At 41.1% G+C, this 27,650-nt stretch overlaps 1 protein-coding gene across 2 annotated transcripts in view; it reads right to left on the bottom strand.

Annotated features, from left to right (window-relative positions):
* Window positions 1-27,007, bottom strand: part of TBC1D9 (TBC1 domain family member 9) — a 106,763-nt gene extending 79,756 nt beyond the window's left edge. For both annotated transcript variants that reach the window (XM_064493752.1, XM_064493791.1), the window contains exon 1: window positions 26,877-27,007. In XM_064493752.1, coding sequence (XP_064349822.1) covers window positions 26,877-27,006 — 130 coding nt within the window. In that variant the 5' untranslated portion in view covers window position 27,007. The remainder of the gene's footprint in view (window positions 1-26,876) is intronic.
* Between the last annotated feature and the right edge of the window lie 643 nt (window positions 27,008-27,650).

Genomic DNA, 27,650 nt, shown 5'->3' with positions numbered 1-27,650 from the left:
TTCGGGGTGGGGGTAGGGAGAGAGGCAGGGAGACTAACCTTTGAAGAGCTGGTTTCCAAGGCTGCCCAAAAGCTTCTACCGACAGTGGCAAGTTCAGGCCTCACAAGTTCATTATTTTCTGCTTATTCTCCAGATGGGAACCAGGGACCCTGTGGGTGGGACCAGAGACCAGTGTGTGTGTACACCCCAGGGGGAGCCACTGTGGCCTGGCCAGCACACACAGCTCCTCTCCTGGTTCCTAGAAGGTGCTTTCTCTCTGAGATAAGTGTCCTCACTATAGCTCGGCCTGCCTGCAAAGGAAGTTTCCAGAATTACCCTGGTACCTAACTGGCAATAGACAACTAAATCCAAAGAGTGGGGAAGACTTTAGAGAGCCTAAGGGTCTGGGGAGCAGAGTCCACGTTTCCACTAGAAGCCTTGTTTACAACACGCTAGTTGGAGAAATGAAATGAAGTGTACTACACATGCCAAGCATATGTATATCATTCCAACTGACCTTTCTAACCACCACCAAACAACTCCGCTAATGCTAACAGCAGAGGCCATATGTCAGCTGCTCTCCTAATCACTTTACATGCGTTTTTTAATTCAATCCTCACAACATCCTATGACATGTATGCAACTATTATCCCTACTTGATGGATGAGAAATCTGGGGCTCAGGGAAGTGAAGCCACTTGCCCAGGCGGCACACAGCCACTTTGGGACAGGGGGCAGCCCTGATCACCGGGCCCAGGATAGGGCACCAAAGCCTGTGCCAGTTTCACTGTATCAGCTCCTGTAATCATCTCCTTAAGGGAGCTGAGGCTGTTCAAAGGCAAGTGGTACAAATAAAGGAGTAATAATAAGGGCTTCTTCTAGCTCCCGGAAAATTCAATCTGATTTCAGCCCTTACATACATTAGATCCCACAGCATCCTTCCCATTTCCATTTTTTAAACTGACAATCTATAAAAATGGCAGTGTTCTCTTTAACCCCCACTTGTGTAACTGTTAGAAATTTTCATAAAGAAAGATGCTTTCCAGTCAGGATGAAACACTGACAGCAGGCATCACCTCAGAAACCATGAGGCAGCTGAGAGCACTGGTGAGCCTATTGCTGACCCAGATGTAGCCCCCAGCCAGGGTGCCTGCAGGGGTCCATAAGAATTCCTTCACCTCCTCTCCTTCAACCACCTAAATCCCTGAGTGGAGGAACATAAAATACCGGCCCTTGGCTTACAGGCTCTGTGTTGTGGCAAAGAGTATTTGATGAACTGCCACCTTCCTGCTCGTCTTATTCATATCGAGATCATCCTGGCCCAGGGTCTAGAACGATTCTCCTGTGGCTGACGTCTGTCTTGGTAACCTGCCCAACATTCCAATTCCCTGAGCACATCATCTCCCTGCTTGCTAACACCTGCTCATCTCTGCCTAGGTCTTAACCAGCTGCCTTCCGCTGACACTTTCTCAGACTGCACATCTAGCCTCAGTGGGTCTCAGTTGCTAACTCCATTCTCCCAGGGCTGGCCTGTCCATCTCCAACCCAGGATTTATCCCACCCCTGTCCTGGTTTCCTGTAAGGCCTGCAGCCTATCTTTCAATCAATGAAAGTAGTAAGCGATGCCCAATTCAAAGGCGTAGAGAGGATCTTTGGGGGAGGAGAGATTTACTCAGGCCAAGCTTCAACCATCAAAATAGCTCCGAATGACATAAAATCAAAGAAGGGAACATAGTATCACTTGGGTATATGGACCAATTACTGTTTGTCAAAGTGACCAACCACAGATGTCATGACTAAAAAAGCTATTTGGTCATTTGAGAAGTTCCACTGATCGCTGATCATTCTGCATCTCCACTCATTCATTTCCCATAAGTGGGGGGGAAAAAAAACCTCAGAAATAAAGAAGGAGCAGGGACAATGTAAACTACACCCAAGTGTGGTTGTTGAAATCCTTTCCATTAACCCCTCCATCTGGCTCTACAAACAGGTAGATCACTGTCATAATAAAGCCAAGACCAAAAATACCTTTATTCAGTGTGAACTGAGGTTAGAGACCTAAATGTGCCTCCAATAGATAATTCATTTATCATTCAATCGTTCATTCATCCAGCAAACATTTACACAGTGACTTAACACATGTCTGGTATGGGGCTGGGTCAAGGTAATCCTATGTTAATCCTAAGAAACCTTTGGTTTAGTGGAGAGTAACCAGTTTGGCACAAAATACATGACAGATACCACTATGACTCTGGCCTCTTAATAATATTTCTTAAAAGTGATACTTTTGTCCACTTTTTGACTGTTATTAAAACAAACCCTTATTTTCTGCTCCATGCTGGAGTTATTTACTTGTTTGTTCGTCTTCATTCTACTTCGAAAAGGCACCCATCACCATTCTGTCTGATATGTCATCATCCTCCCCCCTCCCAAGTGTGCCTCTGATTGGCCCCACTTCCTTCCTTCCCAGAATATTGGATTCTTCTGGTTATTTCTCCTCCCTGGTCACTGAATTAGGGCTAATGAATCTTTGGGGTTCTCTCTCATCATCTTTCACTCTTTCTCTTTCCTCCTTGCCCCCCTCTTCTTCATTTCTTTCAAGTTCTTTTGGGAGGGAGGGGCGTGAGCTTTTTATTTTTCTTAGACTATCAAATTACACTATACGATGTAAATCATGGTACTTACTCATTAGAGTTCTTTCCAATGAGAAAGGCCACACTACGTCTGACTGGTAATGGCATCCTGAATTACAAACTCTAGTAATTCCTAGTAATTACCCCTTCTATGCCGTGAACTCCCAGGTTCTCTTCTCAAGACCCTGAGTGGTAGGCATAAAGAAAAAGATGTCCAGATACCACAACTTAATCATCACGACCTTCTTTGAAGGTTTGACATGAGAAGGCATCAACAGAACCAGCCTCGAACTAACCGATTCACGTCATTACTTTGCAGTCTTTGATAGCTTCCTTCCAATCTAGACAGGCTCTCGGAATCACTGAAATCAGAAAATATTAATGTATGGGCTCCAAAAAAAGTCAAGTTTAATAATTACAAAGTGCTACCTTTTAACTATACAAGTAGCATCACTTTCTGAGTAACGTTAACAAAAGCCACAAAAATAACAATTGATGGCATATTTGTGAAATGCTCCTGATTAACGCAAACAGGCACAATTAATGGAAGGTCACTGCACAGGTTCCAGGATCATCTGGCCATTTCTGCTCTACTTTTCTCTCTTACCACCCTCTCAAAAATTGCCCAAGAACAGGAGACAGGATACAGGACAAGGACAGAGTTGGTCTGTTACTGGTTCATAGGCAACTGAAAATGCCCTCATCCAGCTTTAGGTCTCTAAAGCTACGCTATCAACAAGAATGACACAAGATGAGCCACAGTGAGTGCCTATGTCATGGGGCTATGACAGAGCCCAGGACAGCAACCTCATCAGCGATGGTGAGTCAGCTTTTAGAAAGATTTTTTTCCCCAAAAAATTCTCTTTGAATCTGGGAGTAGGAAGGCTTTCTAACTATGCCTCACAATCCAAAAAAAATTATTTAAAAAAAAAAAAGAGAGATTCTTCTACGTAAAACCCCCGAAACTCTACACGGCAAAAACACTATGTGTTAAGTCAAAAGACAAAATGGGAGAAAGAACGGGGAGATGCAACTCAGATCACAGACAAAGGGCTCACATCCCCAACATATAAAATAGTTCTTAAATGTTAGTGAAAAAAAGAACAGCCACCCAATAAGAAAAAGGAAAAGAACAATAACCGTTTACGGAAGAGGAAATAGAAATAGCTTGTAAATATACGAAAAAATGTTCAACATCACAAATAAGAGAAATGCAAACTAGAAATACACTGAGGTACCATTTTCACTGATCCAAGTAGCAAGAATCCAAACTGTCTGATAACACATTTTCTTGCATGAGACTTGGAAAACATATGATAGGAATGTAGTTTGGTGTAGCCATTATGGGATACAGTATGGAGAGTCCTCAAAAAACTAAAAATAGACTTACCATATGATCCAGCAATCCCACTCCTGGGCATATATCTGGAAGGAACTCTAATTCAAAAAGATACATATATCCCAGTGCTCATAGCAGCACTATTTACAATAGCCAAGACATGAAAACAACCTAAATGCCCACCAACAGATGACTGGATAAAGAAGTTGTGGTATGTTTATACAATGGAATACTACTCAACCATAAAAAAGAATAAAATAATGCCATTTGCAGCAATATGGACGGAACCCAAGATCATCATTCTAAGTGAAGTAAGCCAGAAAGAGAAAGAAAATTTCCATATGATATCATTCATATGTGTAATCTTAAAAAAAAAAAAAAGACAAGTGAACTTAGTTGCAAAACAGAAGTTACAAAACAGAAACAGACTCACAGACATAGAAAACAAACTTATGGTTACCAGGGAGGAAAAGGGGTGGGAAGGGATAGATTGGGAGTTTGAGATTTGCAGATACTAACTACTATATATAAAATATATACAAAAGTGTATACTAACTACTATATATAAAATAAATAGCAAGTTTTTACTGTATAGCACAGGGAACTATATTCAATATTTTACAATAACTTATAATGAAAAAGAATATGAAAAGAAAAAAAAAAAGACTGGAAAAACAGGCATTCCTCACACATTGCTTGTGGGAGTGAAACGTGGTAAAACCTCGAGGGCGGGTGATTTGGCAAGGTCTACCAAAATTCCAAATGCACTTATCCAGTGGCCCGGCAACTTCACTTCTCGGTATTTGTGCTAGATATGTTCCACTTGGCTAAATGACATATACAAGGTTATTTATTGCAGCATTAATTTTATATTAAACATTTGAAAATAACATAAGTATCTATTAATAGGGAAGTGGTTAAATAAATGATGGCACTGACATATCATGGAATAAGAGGCAGCCATACAAAAGAAAAAAGAATGGCGACCTTCTATGTCTCGCTGTAGGAAAATAGATGTTCACTGAAAGAGTGTGACAAATACATGTATGTATATGCATGACTGGGACATTGTGCTGTACACTAGAAATTGACACACCATAACTGATGGTACTTCAATAAAAAAAAAAAGAGAAAAGAAAGTGTGGTGGTGCAGGACAAGCTTTCTGTACAAAGGGCTGAGGGGAGGGTGGGATGAGGCTCTATTTTGTATTTGTTTGAATGTGCGAAAAGGATCTGGGGAAGATACACAAAAAATGGATATAGTGGTTACAAGAGGAACAGGACTGAGATGTTTTCCACTGTATACATTTTAATATCTTTGGATTTTTGAACCATATGAATATATTATTACTCAAAATTTGTTTAAATTGTAAAAAGTATCTCTGTGACTGTGTCAAAAGCATCTTTTGCTCAGCACATTAACAAACCATCAACCTCAAGAATTAGGAGACGCTTGAGGGAGAGCCGCTAAGGGTTATCATTTGCAATCTCTTCTCAAAAGTTTCCCAAATGTGAAGACCTTAAAGGCAGAATCATTCTCACAATCCTCCTCAGTACTACCATTTCCTTCAAATGGTGTGATTTAAATACTCACGCACATAAAGCCAATTATAAACTTCTCATGCTCAAAGCTCACTTATAGTTACAAAACCAAAATATGCTCACAAATCAACCACAGCAAAATTATACAACCAACAGAAGTCTGAAATAACCACATTAACTTATGGTGAAAGATGAGGTTGTTTTGCTGAAACTAACTTAGATGAGGAATTCTGTACAGGCTCTCTGGGCTCACTGTGTCACCTTCTGTTAAGCAATGTGGTGACTCTGCCGCCATTTTCCTCTATTCAAATTCAGGAAACCTTTGTATCGTGTGTTGAGAAATCATCTGACTCTCTTCTGGTCAAATGCACTGTGTACTATTCAAGCTGGCCATTTTTCCAATGGCTCAAAAACAATTGATCTGGAGCCATCACAATCATAAATCCAAGCGCTAACTTGAGCGTGTCCATCATAAGGTGGTCATAACAATAACCCAGAATAACATGTACTGACTTTGATTCGTATTGTTCATTACTAACATGATAAAAATGAAAATATCAAACTTTAAAATTATGGTGAGAACTCAGGCTGACAATGTGCACAGACCTCCCGCAGTTCACAGCTGCAAAATTAGCTATAAAATTAGCTGCAAAAAAACAGCTGTAATTAGTTAATACATTAAAGGGGCAGTGCGTCTATTCACGGCCCCAGTTGAAGACTCTTTGCCTTGGAATTGATGTTCAAGCCTCTGAGAGGTCAGACTCTTTGGCCCCTGAGTCTGCCTTCACCTCCGATTCTTTCTTTGTGTCACTGCGCAGCTCAGCCCCATTCCTGTGCCCATTTGCAGGCTATCAAACTCCAGTCTGGGGCAAGAGTCTCAAACCACCTACAGCCTAGCGATGAGAGGGATGAGAGTGTAGATCACCTGAGTGATGACATAATTCCCATTTAGCACAAATATCAATTCCCCATAGAGGGCACACGCATTCCAACCTGCGTTTCAAAGCCTCTCGCATTAAGTCTTGACAAAACCCAAGAAACTAATTTCAGTACTAGACATCTGTACAGATTCTTGCTGAATCCAGTCTCCCAGGCATAGGGATGATGTCATATACTTTTGCATCTTAAGTGCCTAACGTGGTAAGCGCCTAATATCTGTCCGATGGATGAATGAGGGAGTGAGTGAATGGATGAATAAATGAATAAAAATAAGTGATGAATTAGCCAGAGAGTAAAACTAGGGAAAAGGCAAAAAAAATTTTAAAAAGTTTTAAAAGCAAGCTCATTTAACTACCGCATGCACCTGAACCACCAGGCGGCCTCTTTTTCACATCTCTAGTGCCCCTCTGATCACCAACAGAAGCAGTGGTACCCTTTTTGAATTAAAATTGTTCTCCATATATAAACTTCTTTAAAAACCACAGTCAGGGGGAGGATGTAGCTCAGCAGTAGAGCACATGCTTATTAGCAAGTACGAGGTCCTGTGTTCAATCCCCAGTACCTCCATTAAAGATAAATAAACCTAATTACCTTCCACCCCCACTAAAAAAGTTTTTAAAAATTAATAAAAACCACAGTCTACCAGGAAACTGGAGTAGAGTTCTCTTGAGTATTTATTTATAAAGCATTTGTAAGTGCAGTGTAGGGAGTCATTCTAATAGTTGGCCTGTCACCAAAGCTAAAGCTAAAACAAGTAGACAGTACAGGACTTCAGTTAGTAAAAACTGTGGTGTGGTAAACACCTTCCCATGCATTGTGATTCGTGATTATAAAGGTCAGTAGCTAAATATTTCAGGCACATTCTTTTGATACCAGGTTCCATGTTGCCAGGAATGTTGGCCACAACCCAACGAAAGGGAAAGAGGAAACATTTCTCTCAAGTTCAAGCAGTTTCTGAGTCACATGAAGACTTTTTAATTTGTTTTTACTTAAAATGGTAAGAAATAATGCTGCTGTTAAAAATTCCAATTAATTTAAATCGGCCACTGTGGGAAAGGTGGAATCTGCCTCCTCTGATGAGAACGCAGGCATATGTACTTCAAACAGATGGCAGTACTGCCATTCTGGGGTCCTGGTATTGCTCTGTTCCCCTCTGTATCCTTGATTCTCACTCTTCCTCCTTTTCGGATGTCCTCTGTGTCACACAGTCCTCATTCCCTCATAGCTACAGAACTGCCATCAACTGGTTACCCTCTCTCTCAAGTCGACATTTCAGGTTTCATGTGACAATGCAGTGAAGCCACCTCACTGGGTTTCAGAGCGTGAAGCTCTCGTAAAAGTAATGAGGGTAAAGATGTGTATCAGCTAATGTGTTTTTCCTAAGGTGTTAGAGATACGCATGGTTTGAACAAATCCCCTCAGTTTTAATGAGATTGTACCAATGCTAGAGGATTCGAATGATGGGAAAATGAGATTGTGTTTAACCACATTCCCAAAGCTCAACTTGTCCATCACAACAGCCAAGAACCCAGTGAAGGCACCAGGGAGATGATAACTTCAGTTATGAGTGGTAGGGACTATGTCTTCCCCCAGAAAGACTCCTAGTTAGGTAGCAAAATCCTTCACCCACTTGGTCTCCTCCCATAACTTCAGTTTCACCCTTGACGCCCACTCTGACTCAAGGCACTAAAACTCTTTGTCAGAGAGTTCAGTCCTGGGTATGATTGGTAAGCCTGCCAGGGTCCACCATGTAGCTCATCAGACCCCTTTGACAATTAACACCTCTCCCACAGCCTGGTGTGTGCCAGCTGGCCTCTCTGAGACCAAGGGCACCTGGCCAGGCAAAAGCCCTCCCCTTTAGCTGCTGGGAAATCAGATGTCAGATACCCTGACAAAGAATGGATCTGATGGTACTGAGACAGCAACAAGAAACAGGACACGCGTCTGCCTGCACCCCAAAGTCACCGACACACAATGGTGAGGAGCTGAGTCTCACGGGGAGTGCATGAACTATGGGTGCTCTCCACCCACAAATGGAGAACACTGCTGGAATGACCCCTGACCACCCTGAAGACGCGCTGAGCCGCTGGTCTAAGCCATCAACCAGGCAGTACTTGTCTATCCTAAGTGAGTTTCAAGTTAAATGTGACCAATGCCTGTCCTTTATCCAAAGATGGTCAGCCACATTCTTACTGAGACCATGGGGCCATTTAGACTAGCTTTGAAGGTCTCAGAAATGAATGCAAGGGGGAAACGGTAGTTGACTGCAGAGTTGAAGCAGGTGGACTCGAGGCAGACTGCCCTGGGCTCACACACCATCAGCTTGAGCACTTACTGGCTGAGGGGCCTGAGGCTCAGATCCTTCCTCTACTAACAGGGATAATGTTAAGTGCTACTTACTGGGGTTGTTCTGATGATCAGAGGAGAGTGCCGAACTCTCGGTAGGCAGGCAAGCACTCAACTGGTGTTAGGCATTATTATTATTAGGGTCACTAATTATTATGAGGCATCTCACTGCCAAAATCCAGAAATTTTCTTCTGACTAACTCATTTCTTAAAAAGTCATTGAAACCACCAAAATGACTGAGTCACAAAAGAGTGAATGGTTTGCAAGCTGGTGCCTGTCTCGTGGAAGGAAAACCTGGTCTAAGGAACACCCACGCGATCCCGTTATAAAAGTGAAGTAAGCATCGGGGGGGGGGGGGGGGGACACTTCAGCACACTCGATTCACCGCTCGTTCGGTCTTGGCGAGCCTTAGACCAACGTGAGAAAGTGAAGTTAGTAGAATTGTGACTCAAAGCCAGGCCTCCTTATTCCAAATTCTCTTCTCTTTCCACACCCTGTGAAGTGAGAATGTTTCTTAACTGGTGCACCAGGCCTCAAGGCTGAATCCAGTAAGAAGCAGGGCTACTTTGGGCTTCCACTTCTTCCAGATCATAGAAACCATCCTCTGACATGAATGGGGCTGAACACCAGAGGTCGAACAGGACCCTGCTTCCCTCCTCACTCTGTAACTCCCCGTCATCACCACGACATACTGCGCTCTTGCCAGGTTCCAAGGGCTGCTCTCAACACTCTCCCTCTACACATGCAAACAACTCCAACAGAAAGGCACTACTTTCATCCCCCTTTTACAGATGAGGAGACTGAGGCCGGGAAACAGAATTTGCCTGTTTGGCACAATTTAGCTATTCCATGACTGAGCTGTTTCTGCTCAGTTTGCTTAAAAGTACCTGGATAAGAGGGGGTAAATTATCCTTCCTCTTCTCTGGCTGACTTCCAGGACAGCAAGTCTCCACAGACCGCTGCTCACCCCTGTCAGACACCTGTCATAGGTCTTATTTGGAAAGAAAATCAAACACTAACAGAAACCTTTGTACAGTTGCAAATATATTCAAATTGCAACCACACTCTGCTTTAATAGCTAGATATTAACGTTAGATGTCTCAAACACAAGTACAGGGAGACTTTTGGGGAGACTGGAACACCTTTCCCAGTGAGGACATTGTTATTGTTTATTCACCCATGTTCTCCAAATCCTAAAGAAAACACTGCCCTGTTCTCATATCATTAAGTGCTTATTTAATGAACTAAAATGATACTTGGTCTTGTTCAGGTCACGCCACTGCCAGTTATTACTGGTTTCAACATAGAACTCAAGTCTTCCCAGATCTGTTTACACCACAGGACACAACACTCCACCAGGCCCCAGAGTCCCCTACCTGTTACCAGAAAACCAGGTATTCTGTGGAGAGTGTGATTATTTAAATCCATAACCTATGTAGCTAATTTTAAAGACACTAAATGAATATCAGGGAACAAACATTTGATACAATTCAACTGACAACATATATTTACAAATTATAATAATATGCATCATGGTGACACTATACAATACAACAGCCAGTGTAAATATTAGCCTGTGACTAGGTATTTCGATAGAGCATGGACTCCCCAGTTTGCCCTGGTCCTCACCACTCCCTACTGCCCTGCTGACACTGGAGCTAGCTTCCATGTATCACCTCGTACTCTTATAAAACTACAATCATTGTTCATAGGAATGAAATGTATCTCTATAACTATAAACTACATCTCCATCAAAGCTGGAAAAATAAAAGATAGACTGAGAGGGCTACATGTTTCAAAATATTTGGGAGAAGATATTTGTACAATAAAGAATATTCATAAATGTTTAATATTTTTTAAAAAAACTGACCTTTACAAGAGAGGCAATAGCCCTCTTCCCAACACTCCCTCCTTCCTCATGCCCCTTCAAAAATAATTATTTGAGTTCTAAATGCCAGGAGTTATTAAATATCCCGACACTAAGCCGTCCTTTATTTAGCTAATGTCAGGACCAGACTTGCCCAGGAAAACAAGAGAAGTCTTTCCAGAGAAATTTCTTTCTGAGAGAGGCTTTCTAGATCCTTCAGGGGGCTTGGGGAACTGTAAATCTGATACTTCTTAATGCCTGGGTCTTCGTTTTCCTTGTTAATTTAGGCAAACAACCTTACAACTTTAAACTAAACAACATTAAATTCTTATTACGTGTGTTTACACACTCATTTCCATAAAGTCAGATTCTTCCCAGGCTACCTGGGCAAAAGGCCTCCCGAGACAGGTGAGCAGGCGCTCTGTTTCCTGCTTGGATTGTTCCATAATTAAACAGTAAATGGTACTTCAAATCTAAAGGTACATGGAATCTCAAGGTATGTGGAAATGCCTATGCTTCTTTCTAACTCTGCAGTTGATGTAAAAACAATGCATTATATTACTTCCAAAGTAATAAGGAATAGTCAGTGTCATGTAGACTTAAAAACCAAACAACCCGACCATTCATCACCCCAGTTACAGTAACAAAACGGTTTTCTTTTCTTCTCCTTTCTCTTCTCTTCTCTTTCCTTTTCTTCTTTCCTCCCCCATCCTCCCTCCCCGTTTCCTTCCTTTTCTTCTTCTCATTTTTCCCTTCCTGTTTTCTAGTGAACATCTATTCCTTGCGGGCAAGGCTGTTTTATTATGCCCCATTTTCACTTGGTAGGCGCTACCACCAAGCTGATGGCTGCCCAGTAGACTTCTGATACCGTCAATAGGTTGTTCCCAGGTACACTAGGTAGATGGAGGCTACTTGGGCAGGAGAAGACTTCATTTGGAACACATAGTCTTAATACCATATTAAACTTGACACTTTTGGCTTTCAAAGGACTTTCAGTGTCTCATTTGGCCCTCACGATAAACATGTAAGGTGGGTAGAGGGAACCATCCCCATTTTCAGTTGAAACACAGTGTCAGAGAAGTTAAAAACCATGGCGCTGATGGGTCTCCTTCCGTTCCAGAAAGTCCTGTAAGTTAGCAACCACCAGAAATGTTTAAACTCCTTCACCCCACCTATAATTTATAGTGAAAGATAAATACAGAATTTCTTATCAAATTCTTTCTATTTGCCATAAACTACCTCAAATAGGAGCAGATACCCTCTTTGACATTCACATTCTATTGGAAGGACATTTCCAAGGCCCTTTTAAAGATGATTATCCTCATTTACTAAGCTTTTTGAAAATACTCTCTCCCATTCTGTGTGGATATTATAGATCCTGCAAGACAAAGATGTAGTTGGTGAGTAAGAGCAAGCAAAAAAAGTATTCACCTTTGAAATTTTATGAAGTCTTGTGTTTTAAAAAGTGGGCTATCAGCACAAGAGAAACAGAAATCTGCAAGTGGCCATTACAAGCACACACGCGAGAGTCTGGTACAGCCGTACCATTCAAGTGATCAGACACTGTCCCCACGACAAACTGAAACGTCCACAAAAAATGAAGAAGAGGTGTCCTCTGCTAGCCAAAGTTTTTATGGGCGCTAAGAAAGGAGGGACAGATCACAACTCATTACTGATATTTCCAGCAAGGGGCCAACCCAAGTTATCTGAGTTAGGAAAAAGTCACGGGGTGCTTGCTTGGTCAAACACACCCTAAAATTGGAATCATGTGGACAAGATTAGCAGGACTCTGAAAAGAACACCCCATAAATGTTCAAAAGCAAAACTACATGATGCCTTTAGGAGGACTCCATGGAATTCGCCATGAAGATGGGAGTTACGTCAGGAGAGAGGCATGCTGACTTTTATCAAGGAGAGGATGAGGGGGAAGGGGACAGTGGGCTTGGATAAACAGGTTAAAGTCAGAGGGAATGTAGCTCCCTCTTCCTAAAGCTCACAGAGACACTCAAGTGGGGCCGTATTTGAGAGACTAGAGACGTTCCATTGCAAAAGAGAGAACGGGAAGGAAATAGGAAGGAAGTGAGAAGGAAGGGGAGTCTGCAGGATTAGCATTCTGACAGTTGTCTAAGCGCTGTGGAGTTCGGGGTCAGCAGTGATTAGCCACACACCATCCAATCAGAACAACACCGTAATTAGGCTCATAATTGAATTTTAGAGCGCAAAAGGGTAACGCCCACCACACTGTTCTGCATTTGAAACCAATTCTTCTCTCTAGTCACCAGTAGGTTAGGAGAATTAACGAGGGAGAACCCCAGGATTTAGCTGTCAGAACTGTGTGCTCTGCATTACAGAGCATCCCAGGGAGGGCTGCCCCTGGGGAGTATGTGCAGGGAAGAGAGCAGCTGGGGCAACACCAGATCTTGCCCCAAGGCGGGACCTTCCACTAGCTTATCTAGACACTGCCCCCTCCCCCACTCACACACTCACACACACACACCCTCCTAGGGCCTTCCCCACAATGAACTGAGAACTCTAGTTGAAGGGCCACATACCTGGGTATCAGGGTAAGAGAAAGAAAGAAGCACTAACTTATCCTTGCATTCGGGCAGTGATATGTTCCTATTGTTTGAACACTATATAGCAAACTGGACATTTCTAACTGGCTAGGAAGCTAACAAAATTACCTGGAAATGCTATAAGACTACTTACAAATTGTAATAATCCTGCTGCAAGCAACAACATTAAATTTCTGAAAATCACTTGGGTAGAAAATTCAAAGCTGATAAACGGAAGACTTTAGAGGACTGGCTCTTCATTTTTGGACTCCTAATCCACCCTAAGGAGCCGACAGACGTGGTGGAGCCTCAGCTCCAGAAAAATATGAACTCCTAATGAATTCCATAAATCTCATATATAATTTCATGTTGTTCCAAGATCTGAACCCCCACCAGCCTAAGTATCTTTAAAAGAAAAAAGTAGTTCAGGGAGCCAAACTATTACAAAGATCCTATTAAAAAAACTCAGTAACATTTTTACATCCACAAAGAGAAAAGAAGCAGGTACTGAAGAAAGAAAATACGATCTCTGACACAAATTACATTAGTGAAAATTGATATCGTTTCTCCAATATGTTGGAGATTGACTCCCCGCCTGCTAAACACGGATACTGGTTTTCCTTGTGGAATATCCATCAAAACAGACCTCTTCCTTCCCTGGTCCTCCATCAGCGCCCTCTCAACTGTTTAACTTGGAATGGCTCTATCTCATGGTCCAAAGACAGCTTAACTAGAAGGCTGGATATGGGGAAAGTTTGGAGACCTTTCTTAGGAAACTCCAGAGACAGTTTTCAGACTTCCTCCCTGGCACAGAGTCAGGTAACTGTAACCTATGACAGCCACTGGCCAACGACACCGTAACACTGGAGAAGGAGCAGCCTGGCTCTGCCTTTCCCTTCATATCCACACTCAAGATTGCATTTCTAAGACTGAGACTGACTTTGCCTCCGTTTCCTTTAGCTTTCCAAAGGGTGCGCTCCAGTTTCACCTTCCTCTCTTCTTTTTTCTTTGTTTCGCTTTTTATCCTTCTTTCTTTCCAAATGCAGTCATGCAGTCACAGCTAAGTACAAATCCAGACTCTGTCTGTTACTAGCAGGGTCTCCTTAAGTAAGATACTTAACTTCTCCAGCATGTGGTTTCCTCATCTGTAACACACGGAAGAATAACTACCCTACATGGTTGTTATGGAAATCAAATTAGTAACGTATGAAAAGTTCTCAGCTGAAAGCCTGAACCACAGAAGAATTCCATCAAATGTTAGCTCCTCTGCCTTTATCCTCTATGCTAATAGTAAAAATAATAGGAAGTACATACAACTAAGCATTAATAAAATATGACCACAATAACAATGACTTGGAAATTTAGCTTTTAGATCATGTAGATACGAAAATGTATTACAAAGAAGCTTTTAGAAATCATGTACTTTACAAACTACTATGTCCAAAATAGATAAACAACAAAGACCTACTGTAGAGCACAGGGAACTATATTCAGTATCTTGTAATAACCTACAATGAAAAGAACGCGAAAAAGAAAATATATATATATATGTATCTGAATCACTATGCTGTACACTAGAAACTAACACAACATTGTAAATCAACTATACTTCAACTAAAAAATAAAATTAAATAAATAAAAAGGTAGATCTTTAACAATTTAAAAAAAGAAATAATGTACTTCACAGTACTTCACATTATTCATTACAGTACTAGATATGCAAATATTATAAAAAGGCAATGGAGTAAAAAAAGTAAATAAATTAATGATTTCTTCTTTTAATGCTTTCAAGAGTCCAAATGTAAATCTGTTAAGTCCTGCTTATTTTTATTACAGATTACCTTGGTTCCCAGGTTAATATAAAGATTTTAAAAATTCATTTGGACTACTGAAATGTAAAGAGTTTCATTATTAAGAAGCAAGTAATCTAGAAAAAACTATATGAGATAAACAAAGAGTTCGGCTTTTCTGTTTCGAGTGTAAACAGATCAAATCCTTAATGTTCTACTTGACCTTCCCTCTAGCAAACACTTAAACTTGCCCAGCAAGCCTCAGAATAATGGAGCCGAAAGCCAGGAATGCATTTCACAGACCTCACTTCCAGGGCTGGACAGTTAATCACCTGGCCTAGTGGTCCTTGGGCCCCAACAGAGAGTAGAATTAATCCAACTAAATGAAAGCTTCCAATCCAGACCTCGTGTGATGAGTTAGGAGAACCTTAATGGATCTCTTGAATGGATCCCACAGCCAGGGAACCCCCAGCTCCCTGAGAGCAAATGTAAATAACCAACAGCAAAATGTGAAATGCCTTTTGAAGCAAATCAGAAGCCAGTGGCAACTGCAGAAGAACTTGAAAAATGGCTGGCCAGTCCTCTGAACACATCCCTGACAGGAAAGGGAAACAAAGCAAAAGGGAAAGCAGGTCAATGATTTCTTCAGAAATCATTTAACTAACTACTATGATCTACATGATCTAAAAGCTAAATTTCCAAGTCATTGTTATTGTGATCATATTATTTTATTAATGCTTAGTTGTATGTACTTCCTATTATTTTTACTATTTTAACTACTAGGTAATATGTCTAACTTACAAATTCCTGATTGGCTAATTAACCACATATCTTTATATATATAAATATAAAGAAAGGTGGCCACACCCCTGCCTCCCACCTCTGTCCTCTCCCTGGTGGTCCCAGTTTGCCACAGTCAGGGTCATTGGTGCAAGGAGAGAGGGAGAGAAGAGAAAGAGAGGAGAGAATAGAGAGGGAGGGAGGGAGGGAGGGAAAAAGAGAGAGAGTTCTGGGTTTACTGCCAGAGCTTTCAAAATGTGCATCTCTAGGAAGAAGGGAAGGAGAGAGGTGTGCAGGTAGCATGGCTGAAAGTTGCTGATCAAAAATTACCTCCACCAAAAATTAACTATTAATATACATATATATGTATATATACACATCCTTCTTCATTACAGGTTACCACAAACCATTGAATATAGCTCCCTGTGCTGTACAAGTAGGACCTTGTTTATCTATTCTGTACCTAGTAGTTTGCATCTGCCAATCCCAAACTCCCAATTAATCCCTCCATCCCCCCTCTCCACCCTCCTAATCATAAGTTTGTTTTCTATGTCTGTGAGTCTCTGTCTTATAAATAAGTTCATTTGTTGCATACTGACTTATCTTTTTAAAGTCACCTATATATCAGATAACCACTCGCTTTATCAGCACCTTTTAAAACTGCAGTGTCTCTGTTAACTGCAGGACTCACAGAGGTGTGAATTACTCAGAGCCAGATGCCTCCTAACACCTGACTGAGAGCATCACCAGGAGGAGGGCAACGATGGACCATCACCTACGGCAGCTCCCCGTGTCTCCTGTCTTACCTGACTTACCTCACGGAGTCCTCACACCTGGCACTGAAAGGTTATTGAGCCTTATATAAGGAAATCAAGCTCAGAAAGGAAGAGACACTTCCTAAATCACATCTCTTGGTAACGGATGGGGCTGAGATTTTAACCTAGTTTTGAATCCGGTGGTGTCCTTACTAAGGGAAGGACTGAAAAAGACTAGAGCCCTGTGAGGGGTAGAGAATGCAAAAGACCAAAAGACGCAGTGAAGTGAGCGACCCTGGAGTCTCCCCTATTGCCTGCGGCCCTCGGTGCACTCAGGTACTAGGAACACGCCTGGGCTCCAGCCTCCCAGATCCAGACCCAGACTCAGACCCAGACCCAGGCCACAAGGTGGTCCCGGCCACAGTCATTAGCATCACAAGCTGCCCGGTTCCAAATGACAAATTCCTGATTTGTACACAACTACAAAACAACTACAAAAAATATAAGGAAAGGTGGCCACGCCCCTGTTTTAGTGTGCAGGCCTGGGAGCCATCCTACAGTGTATAACCTGATCTCTTCACCAAATGGGTCCTCTCTGTGCGCGATGACGGCAAAGCAGAAAATGTCCACAGTGTCCCTGCAACAGGAAGTCAGCCTCACCCCCTCGAATTTCCAAAAGGAAGCTCGGAGTTCATTTTCTCCTCCCTACTTTTAGAGCTCAGTTTATAAATACCTGGAAGATGTCAAAAGCCACCTTAAATCCTACACAAATTATGCGCATTCATTCTGACAGCGTCTTTGTAGAATAAGGGAAAGTCTCAAGACAAACTGGAATGGGTGACTAAATTGTTCTGTGGACAAAATTCTCTCAAAATTGGTACAACAAGCAGAGTGGGGAGGAATTCACGGAACAAGCAAGTAACATCTGCTTTTGTCTAATCAGGCTTCTTGCCAGAGCACTTGGTTATTATGTAAGTACAGGAGCCAACCCCATACACAGCTCCAGACCACCACCCGCCCCAACACACTCAAGTCACCAGTTACAACACTAGGCTCCCTGAGGAACTAACACTCATTTTACTGGCTTTAGATAGAATTAATCTACAAAGAAAAACATTAACTGCTAAGTGCAACTAGTTGCAACTTCATTAATACTACACACTGGCAAGAGGAAAGCGTGTACCCTAAAAACAAGCCCGGGTTAACTAGTGAGGGTTTCCAGACCATTGCTTTGTTATTCTCTCTCTCATTACTGGGAATTCTTCAGTGTACAGAAAGTTTTCCTCCATTCTCTCTGAGTTCCTGGCTGGGTCAGAAAATTAAACTGACAAAGACAGACTAGCAGAAGAGCATACAGATGTTACTGAATTTGGACAGGTACATGGGAGTCTTCACAAGAGAATGAAGATCCAGAGAAGTGGCCAGAACAGGAAGCTTTTATATCTTTTAGACAAAGTAACAATACATTTTTGAACAATGGACAAGACAAAGTGGTTAGGGCAAGGGTGTAATCAGCTAGGGCTAACTAGTCTTTGTCTTCCTTCAGTAGGAAGGTCAGTTAGTTTAACCAGGTTTGTTTGCTGTGTCTGGGCTGATAAGAGTCTATCCCCAGTAAAAGGACAATTTATCTCCTGCCTTTAGTCATAAACGGGGGGGGGGGGGGGGGGCTTTCTCTATGTTTACTGCTTCTTAATTGCCTTTAGCTCAAAATAATTTCCGTATCAAAGGGGCATATTTTGGGGTGACATATTCTGATTTTCCCTATCAGTTATTAAATGGAATGTTTCCCTAGTTGTGATGGTCTCCATGTGGTGCAAAAAGTCCAATTCCTGGACAGCCCAACGCTGAATCTCAGATCAAAACTTCTAGATACAGCCTTAGCCTGCACTTGTTCCATCCCCATGCCTGTGTCGGTAGCTCTCCCAAATTTATTTATCCAGGTTGATCACTAGGTTCATGATGGCTCAGCAAGAGAAACTTGCCTTTTCCTTCCTGTGTATCTTTATAAAGCTCAGCACTCCAAACACAAGTGGTACTTAAACACATTCCTGACAGGACAGCTTACAGAGGCCATCTCACTTTGGACTTTGGGTAATGAGAAACTGTTTTGATCTCTTGGTGACATCCTTTAACTTGAAGCATCTATATTCTGATTCACCTGGCATCCATGAAGCTCCTAAAACTGCATGTAAAAATTTTCAGTGTCTTCATTTTTCCGGAGGTAGAATCAATAGTTTTTATTAGATTCTCAAGCGAGAGAGTGAGGAAAATAAAGTTAACCTATGTCATTATAATTGTCCTTATAAAGAAAAGTAAATACAAAGTCAAATAGGCCTCCCCTTATCAGCTGTGTGACCCATGGCAAGTCACTTCATCTCTTTAACGCCTTACTCTCCTTTTCTGTAAAATGGGCTAACAATAGCACCATCTTATAATGGCAGGGTACTCTGCACCACTCTCTGCTACTGAGAACAACTACACAAATGGGACAAAATATACTTTAAACTATCAAAGAGTTAAAAAGAGACACATCACTTGGGAATGCGGCTCAGACACAAGACCCCTACATGGGGGGCAACTATTATCTGGGGAAGCATTTCCTTCTTCCCAAAGGGGACGTACAGTAGCTGAGAGTCTGGATGTGCTTTTAACAGAATCAAAATCTGGAAAGACAGGGATAGACATCAGTGTCAGCAAAGAGGTAGGAAAGTAATGATGCTCCTCTGCCTCTGGGTTGAGATCTTAGAGACCTACAACCTAATCAAAAGTGTGAATCTTAAGTAGGCAAAACCACCCAGGTTAGACTTAGCTTTGAAATACATCAGTACCTAAAAATAAAGTGGTTTTGGTTTGTAACTGGCAGAAAAAAGTTCTCTTACACCACCTTCTATTTCAGATTACTTCTGCAAAGCAGAAGTACAACATCTAGTACATAATGAAAAGTAACCAGGCATGCATGGTGACACAATGAATGAATGAAAACTAGGAGAAATAACAGACAACAGAACAGACCCACATGAGCTCAAGATACTGCAGTTCACAGAGATTTTAAAATAACTATGCTTGCCATGCTCAGGAATGAATTTTTAAAAATGAGAGTTCTGATAGATTACTGAAAATATCAAATATTGAAAATATAAAAATGAACCAAATGGAAATCTTAGAATTGAAAAATAATTAAGAATGGGTAGGCTTAACAGATTAAATACAGTCAAATAGATAGTGAATTGAAATATAGATCAGAGAAAAAATCACTAAAATGAAGCAAGTGAAAATCAGAAGGTAACAGACATAGAAAAGACAATGAGAAGGTATAACATACATGTAACTGGAATGCTAGCAAAAAAGATCAAGAGAATGAAGGAAAAGAAATATTTAAACAAACAGCAGATGAGAAGTTTACAAAACCAAGGAAAGACAAGTTAAACAAGTCTTACTACCCCAAGCAGGATTTTTAAAAATAACACAAATAACTGGATATACTAAAACTGCAGAAAACTAAGGTCAAAGAGAAAAACCTTCAAAAAAAAAAAAAAAAAAGGGAGAGAGAGGGAGAAAGCTTAAAAGCAGCTGGAGAAAAAGACAATAAATATTATCTACCTACAAAAGAGCAATAATTCAGAGTGACAGTTTACTTCTTAGGGAAAAAAAAGTAAATCAGAAGACCATGGAACAATACCTTAAGCATTCTTTTAAAATAAATTATAACTACCAACTATTTTAAACAAAAATATCCTTCAAGAATGAAAGCATAATGAAGACACAGAAAGCACTTAATAAGGCAGCAGATTTAAACTCAAGTCAAATGTACATTGATTAAATAATCCAATTAGAAGGCAAAGATTTTCAAACCAGGTTAAGAAAAAAAAATCTACTATTTATAAAAGACACATCAAAATACAAAGATACAGAAAGGTTTAAAAGTATGAAAAAGAGAACCAAACATTAGCCAAGTAAATCTGTTCTACCTATAATGATGAAGCAAAAAGCAATTCTAGAGGTAAAGGCAAACATTTCGTAAGGATAAAATATTCAATTCACCAAAATACATTATAATTATAGATGTCTATATAACTAATAATATAGAATCAAAACATATAAACAAAAATTGAAAGAACTACAAGAAGAAAAACTCAACATTACAATTACGGTGGAGAATTGAACACACATTTCTCTGTAATCAACAAAATTAGAAGATTAAAGAATCAGTTAATATATGGAAGATGTAAATACTAGTATCAAACTTCACCAAATGAACACAAACAAAGCATTTATCCAGCAACTGCAAGATACATTTCTGACTGCAGTAAAATAAGTATCAAAATGTTTGTAAATTAAGAACTATATATCTAAATAACTCAAGATAAAAAAAATCATAATGGAAAATAGAAACTATTTTGAGTGAAATAATCACCAAAACACTATATATCAAAACTTAGCTTTGAAATGCAGGTAAAGTCATGCTTAGAGGGAAATTTATCTAAAATGCATATATTAGAAAATAAGGCTGAATATCAATTAACTAAACATCACTTTTAACAAGCTAGAAAAGTAGCAACCATGTATACCCAAAGAAAACACAAAGAAGTAAATAATAAAAGGTAAAAATTAATGAAACAGCAAATAAATATGCAACAGAAAAGGTAAACAGGTCCAGAAGTTGATTCTTTAAAAAAGACAGAAATTGATACATTTCTAGAAAGACCAATTAAGAAAAGGGAGACACAAATAACAATTGTCAGGAATAAAAAAGGGGATATCACTGCACATCCCTGTACATTACAAATATGAGAATATTATTAATAAATTTATGCCAATATATTTGAAAATCTAGATGAAAAGGATAAATCCTAAAAATAAACAGCTTGCAAAACTCACAGTAAAAGAAGATTTTTAAATATTTGAATAGTTGTCATACCATTCAACAAACCCACAAAGAAAACTTCAAAGCCAGACAGCCTCACCAGTGAATTTTGCCAAACATGTCAGGATGATATAACACTGCTATCACACAAACTCCTCCAGAAAACAGAACAAAGAGTGAGCACTCCGCAACTTACTTTTTAAGGCCAATATAATCTTGATACCAAAATTTGATAAGGATGTTATGAGAAAGAAAAACAGGCCAATCTTACTAATTTATAAGGATGCAAAACCCCTAAATAAAAGATTAGCAAGTGATATTAATAAACATAAAAATACATTACAGCCAAGTTGGATTATTTTATGTCAGTTAATATGTCACCACACTAACGGAATAAAAGAGAAAAATCATATGATAACCTCAATAGATACAGAAAAGTATTTGAAAAAATTCAGCATCCATAAACAACTAAAAGTTTTTGGCAAACTAGGAATAAGAACATTCTTAAAGTGAAAAAAAAAATTATCTACAAAAATCACTATAGTTGATGAATAAATGACAAGTGTTGAAAGTCTTTCTTTTGAGACCTATAAAGGGACAAGGACATGTTCAATCAGCACATCTATTTGACATTGTACAATTTGTGCAAAAAGGCAAAGAAAAAAATTTTTAAGCATAAAGATTACAAAAAAACAAATTTCTCAGATGATATTCTTGTGTATGTAAAAAATATAAAAGAATCTATAGATAAATTACTAGAATTCATTTCACAAATTAGCTAGGTTTTGAATACAAGGTCAAAAAAAAACTATTTCTATAGGTAAGCAAAAAAATATTTAGAAAATAAAATTTTATAAAGAAACTATACAGCAGAGTGAAAAAAAAACAAACCCTGAAATACCTAGGAATAAATCTAATGAAAGATGTGAAAGACCTCTACAGAGTAATCTATGAAACATCATTGAAAAAAAAATTTAAAAGACCTAGATAAATAGAGGAATATGCCACGTTTATGAACTAGAAGATTTGATATTATAAAGATATTAATTTTGCCCAAATTTATTTATAAACTCAATGGGATCTCAGTCAAAATCCCAACAGCTTAAGTCTCTGTTGCTGCTGGTGGAACTTAATAAGCTGATTCTTAAATGTTGTGTAAATGTAAAAGACAAAGAATAGCCAAGAGTCTAGTAAAGAACAGGAGGATTTGATCTAATAACCTCATTATAAAAGCACAGTGTGGCATTGGTGCAAGGATATTCTCACAGACAAAAGGAACGGGTTAGAGAGCCCGAACAGATCAACACATACTGGGACACTTGATTTATGACAAGGTAGCCCCACAGGGCAGTGGGAACAGAGTGGACTTACCAATAAATCATGCTGGGGCAACCGGATGTCCATATTTTTTTTTAATTTAAAACTTTACCCCTATCTCACACAATATGCAAAAATTAATTCCCAGTGTATTCTAAGTATAAATTTAGGGGTTAAAACTGGGAAGTTTCTAGAAGATAATATAAAAGAATACCTTTATAAGCTCAGAGTAGGAACACTTATTAAACATAATAAAAACACTAACCATAAAGAAAAATGGAGTCTACAAAAGATTGATATTAAAATTAAGATCCACTTTTCATCCTTAAGAGAATGAATAGGCAAGCAACAGAATGAAGATTATGCCACACATACAACCAACAGTGAGCTCATATCCAGAATACATTTTTAAAAATCTATAGATCAGTAAGAAAAAGACAACCTAGCTGAAAAGTGGACAAGAGACTCGAACCATGTCACAAAATATTTCAAACAAACGGCCAATAAACATGAAAAGGTGCACAACCTCATCAGTCAAGAGAAAGCAAATTAACTCCACAGTGTAGTATTACTGCAAAACCACCAGAATGGCTAAAATTACAAAGACTGACGATGCTGGCAAGGATAGGGAGCAAGGGAAATTCCCATATGCTGTGGGTGGGAGTATGTTGGTACAACTACTTTGGAAAACAGTTTGGTATTATCTACTAAAGTTGATGGTACACGTAACCTATGAGCTGACAGTTCCTCTCCTGGGCACAGACCAAATAGAAACGCATATCCACAGGCACCAAGAAACACACACAAGAATGCTCACAGCCACCCTATCCACAATGACCCCAACCAGATCATCCAAAGGTCCTCCAACAGTACAGTGGATAAACATGGAAAAATGATTGTGGTATACTCATAACAGTTTTCTGCACAGCACAGAAAAATGAACTACAGCTACAACATTCACGAATATCACAAACAAAGCAAAGAATCCAGATAACGTGTAAACACATACTCTATGATTCCATGCACTCCTTGCTCAAAAGACAGGCAAAACCAAAATATTCCTTGTTGGAAAAACTAAAAAGAAAGGCAAGGAAGTGTTTACCAAAAATTACAGGATAGTTTGGCTTTGGGTTTTTTTTTCACCTTTGGGGGAGCAAAACAGTGACTAGGAGAGGGTCACAAAGGGGGATTCCAGGGCACTAGCAATGTTCCATTTTTTATCCTGATGTTGGCTGCAAGGTGTCACTTGTAATAAGTCACTGCGCTCTGCGTCTCTATTTTATGCACCTTTCTGTACATGTATGAAATCTCAATTAAAGAGGGTTAATGAATAAACCAAATGCATCTACAATAAAAGACTTTATTTTGTCAACACCTATGTATATTGCCTGAAATCAGGAAAAGAATAGCTTGATTTTTTTTAAAAAAGCAAGTGTCCTCATTGTGGCCCATTAAAAATAATATAACTTTTGCACTAACATTTATAGCTTTCGCACTAACATCTTAGCAAGCACTGGGGACCACTGAGCACTCCTGGCCAGTTCACACTGAGTGGGTTTCACTCATCTGTCATCCATTTGATGAGTGGACAATGGTGTATTGGTCCAGATAATGCACATTATATAAAAGATCTGAGATCATTTAGAAAATCTCCAACTGATATCTGATACTTGCTCTTCCCTTCTCGCCTCACAGGCCAATTTTTTTCTCTCTACAGTTCTCAACTCAGGTGTCACTTTCACAGGGAAGCTCTCCTTGCTCCCACTCCCACCCAGAATGAGGTAACCTACATCGCGTTCCTCTCCTTTTGATGTTAGGGATGGTCCTTCTTGGTCTGCCCCCATCTCCCAGATCCATCGCTGGGAGGCTGATCCTTAAGGACTAGATCACCAGGACACCCCATCCAGCAAGGACAGAAGCTGGGAGGTAGGGAGGAGAGAGAAGTGGGACATGTCCTCCCCATTTCCTTTTTGCTGTGGTCTGTGTTCCTAGTGGTGGCTGCTTCTCTGGAGGTCCAGATTCTTCCTGCCTGGCTCCAGTTCCCATGGCATCCAGCAACATCATTCCTGCCACCTACGGTGGCAACAGCTCCCCACTGCTGTGCCCTCACTGGTTCTGGGAACCCTGCCTCCATCTTCCAAAGCTGTCTTGTCACTAAACTATCTTCATTAGAACTAAGTTGGATTCTGTCTTCTGCTGGGACCCTGTGGAGTGGTAATTTTATATTAATTTATAGGATACTTCCATCAACATCTGTCTTCTCCCACTAGGCTGTGAGCTTCATGACACTAGCACTTCGGAAGTTGCCAACCAGTATTTTAAATGATATAGTGAGTTAATGAAGGCATGAATGAACTCACATTAGAACTGGAGTATTCTATACATTGTACAAGGATTTCTAAAATGTCCCTGATAACATTCGATGTGGCACCAATCTATCAGAGCAAACATTTTTCCCATGTTGGTTGAAAATAGCCTTTGTTGGCAGGAATATTCGTACTCATTTCAACGATTTCAATTATTCTAGCAATAAGTGCAATAGCTGTGATTTCTCAACTGGGTAGGTAAGTTTATCTGAAATAAGTCTCAGTGATGAGATTCCAAGTAGACTGCAATTAATTACAGCTTGGAGAGTCAGTAGGAGCACCACAAGAAGCTTGACTAGAAAAAGAAGGCTCTGTATCTCTTATTTCTTATAACCCATTGCAAATGACTCCAGAAAATAAATACTTGTAATTTGTGGTATGGGAGGGTTAACTCCAGGAAGGAAGTATTCTTTGTTAACACAATAAACTATCTATTCTATACTGTTGTTTTAGACTTAAAAGACAATCTGGGCTGATACCAACATTAGATATGCAAGTTTCTTATTAATGTATATACGTGGACAGCTTCTACAAAATGGACTGGAAAATTCTGATTCTAAGCTACTAATCAGAATTTCCGGAACACAATCTGGAGCTGGAGCTCTGCAGATTCCTTTTCTTTTATGATAAAAAAAAAAGTGCAGAAAAATCAGATTACTCATAGACGATCTGATTGCACCAGCAAGATCTTTCAAACCAGTCAATGTCGTACGCTTGAATTTGAATTTTGAGAAAACTAATTTATAAATTATAATCACAATTAAATGCATATATATCAAGAATTTTTAGTTCATAGCAGGGCATTTTGAAAGCAGCCATCTACCCAGCACGCGAGCTCCTGGTGGGTGATATATTCTGAACTCTGAAGAGGTCAATGTTCATCTCTTTTCTGCAATCTCTTTCTGGTTAAATCTCTCCTGTTTCTTCTGTTAACTTTTCCATTGTAAAAAGTACCCCAGTTCTGTTCATTGTAACCAACAGAAAGAGGGGAAGGTCCAATTTCTCTAACATGGTTTGAGTTCAAGATTACCCGTAATCTCCCACCACGCAAACTAGTTAGTTAGTAAAGGAAGATCTTTCTAATACAGCACCACTTGGGACAGAGGTCTGGTTTTATAATTCAGAATAATACGGCATGTTTCAGTAATAGTTACGATATTAATACCTTGTGAGGGGTTTTGAGGAAGTAGTTGAGTTAAAACAGTTAAAATGCAGTTACACTTCTGATTATTTTTACAACCAGATAACCTGCTTTGTTATATATCTAATTAGGTGCAACAACAACAAAATTCAGTTTTCCTTATTCATTCTCTTCTGTCATAACTAATATAAGAAATGACCACACCAGCTCCTTACTAATTGCTTTCCTGGAAACAAAAGAGCATTTTATACCTGATCCTGCCACAACCAGTAAAGCGAATGAAGTAAAAATTAACCGTCCTTCACCTCTCTTGCCCATATATAAAGCAATATTTTTTAAAGGGGGGAGAGGGTTAGTACCGCATTCAATTCGTAAAGATTGACGCTGCCCCCACCCCAGACTCACTCATCTCCATTATCAACATCACCCATTTGCGGGGAGGCGGGTACACGAAGGGCCCCACCGCCTGACAGGGTCAGAAAAGAAGCATCTCTCTCACAGTCTGAAAATTACGGCTCCTGATGCCTTCCTGGCACCAAAGTGGGGCGGGTCGCCCAGCCCCGAGAGACCGGGCGGCGCCTCGGGTGCCCGCAGCCCAAGGCCGCGGGCGGCGCCGCAGCGCCCCGGGCCCCCCTCCCACAGGGGCCGGCCGCGGGTCCTTACCCGCCAGTCCGCCGCCGCCGCCTCCATCGCCCGCGTGCCCCTTCCTCCGCTGCAGGATGAAGTAAGGGTTGGCCCTCTCGGTGATCCACAGCGCGTTGGCCAGCAGCACCTCTTCGGGGTTCACCCACATGTTCCCGGGCGCCGCCGGCGGACGCACAATGGGGCGGCGGGTCGGGTCCCGCGCACACCAGCGCGCACAGGCGCGCACTCCCGGGCACACGCGCGCCCGCCCGCCCGCCGGCGAGGTGCGGCGGCTGAGAGCGACTTCACCAGGGGGTGGCCCGCGGCGCCCGGACGGAGACAAAGCCCCCGCGGCCGGTTAGGGAGAACCGCGAGGAGGCTGGCACCGCGAGCAGCATCCTCTCCGCGGCGCCGCCGCCCCTCGCGAGCCCGCGGCCGCAGATGCCCAGGCCCTTCGCTCCGCAGCCTGGCTGGGGCGCACCGCGGCAGGAGGAGAAGGAGGAAGGGGAGCGGGAGGAGGAGGAGGAAGTGGTGTGGCTCAGTCTCGGGATCCGGCTCGGCGGACGGCAGGGCTGGCTGCGGGCGACGCGAGCTGATTCGGCCCCTCGGGTCGGGCGGAGCTGGGCCGAGGCGCAGCTGGTCCCGCAGCGCCCACCCGGGGTCCGGGCCGCCTCGGCCTCTAGCGGCTCAGAGCCCTCGAGGTCACCGCGCGTTAACACTCCGCGTCGGGGCCACTCGCACCCCCGGTGAAGCCCAGCTCCCCGCTGGAAGGACGCTCCGGACACTGCGAATGAATGACGACAGCACGGCTCA

This window comes from Camelus dromedarius, chromosome 1 (assembly GCF_036321535.1).
Source record: "Camelus dromedarius isolate mCamDro1 chromosome 1, mCamDro1.pat, whole genome shotgun sequence".
In the NCBI taxonomy this organism is placed as follows: Eukaryota; Metazoa; Chordata; class Mammalia; order Artiodactyla; family Camelidae; genus Camelus; species Camelus dromedarius.
This window is presented reverse-complemented; position numbering and strand designations above follow the sequence as displayed.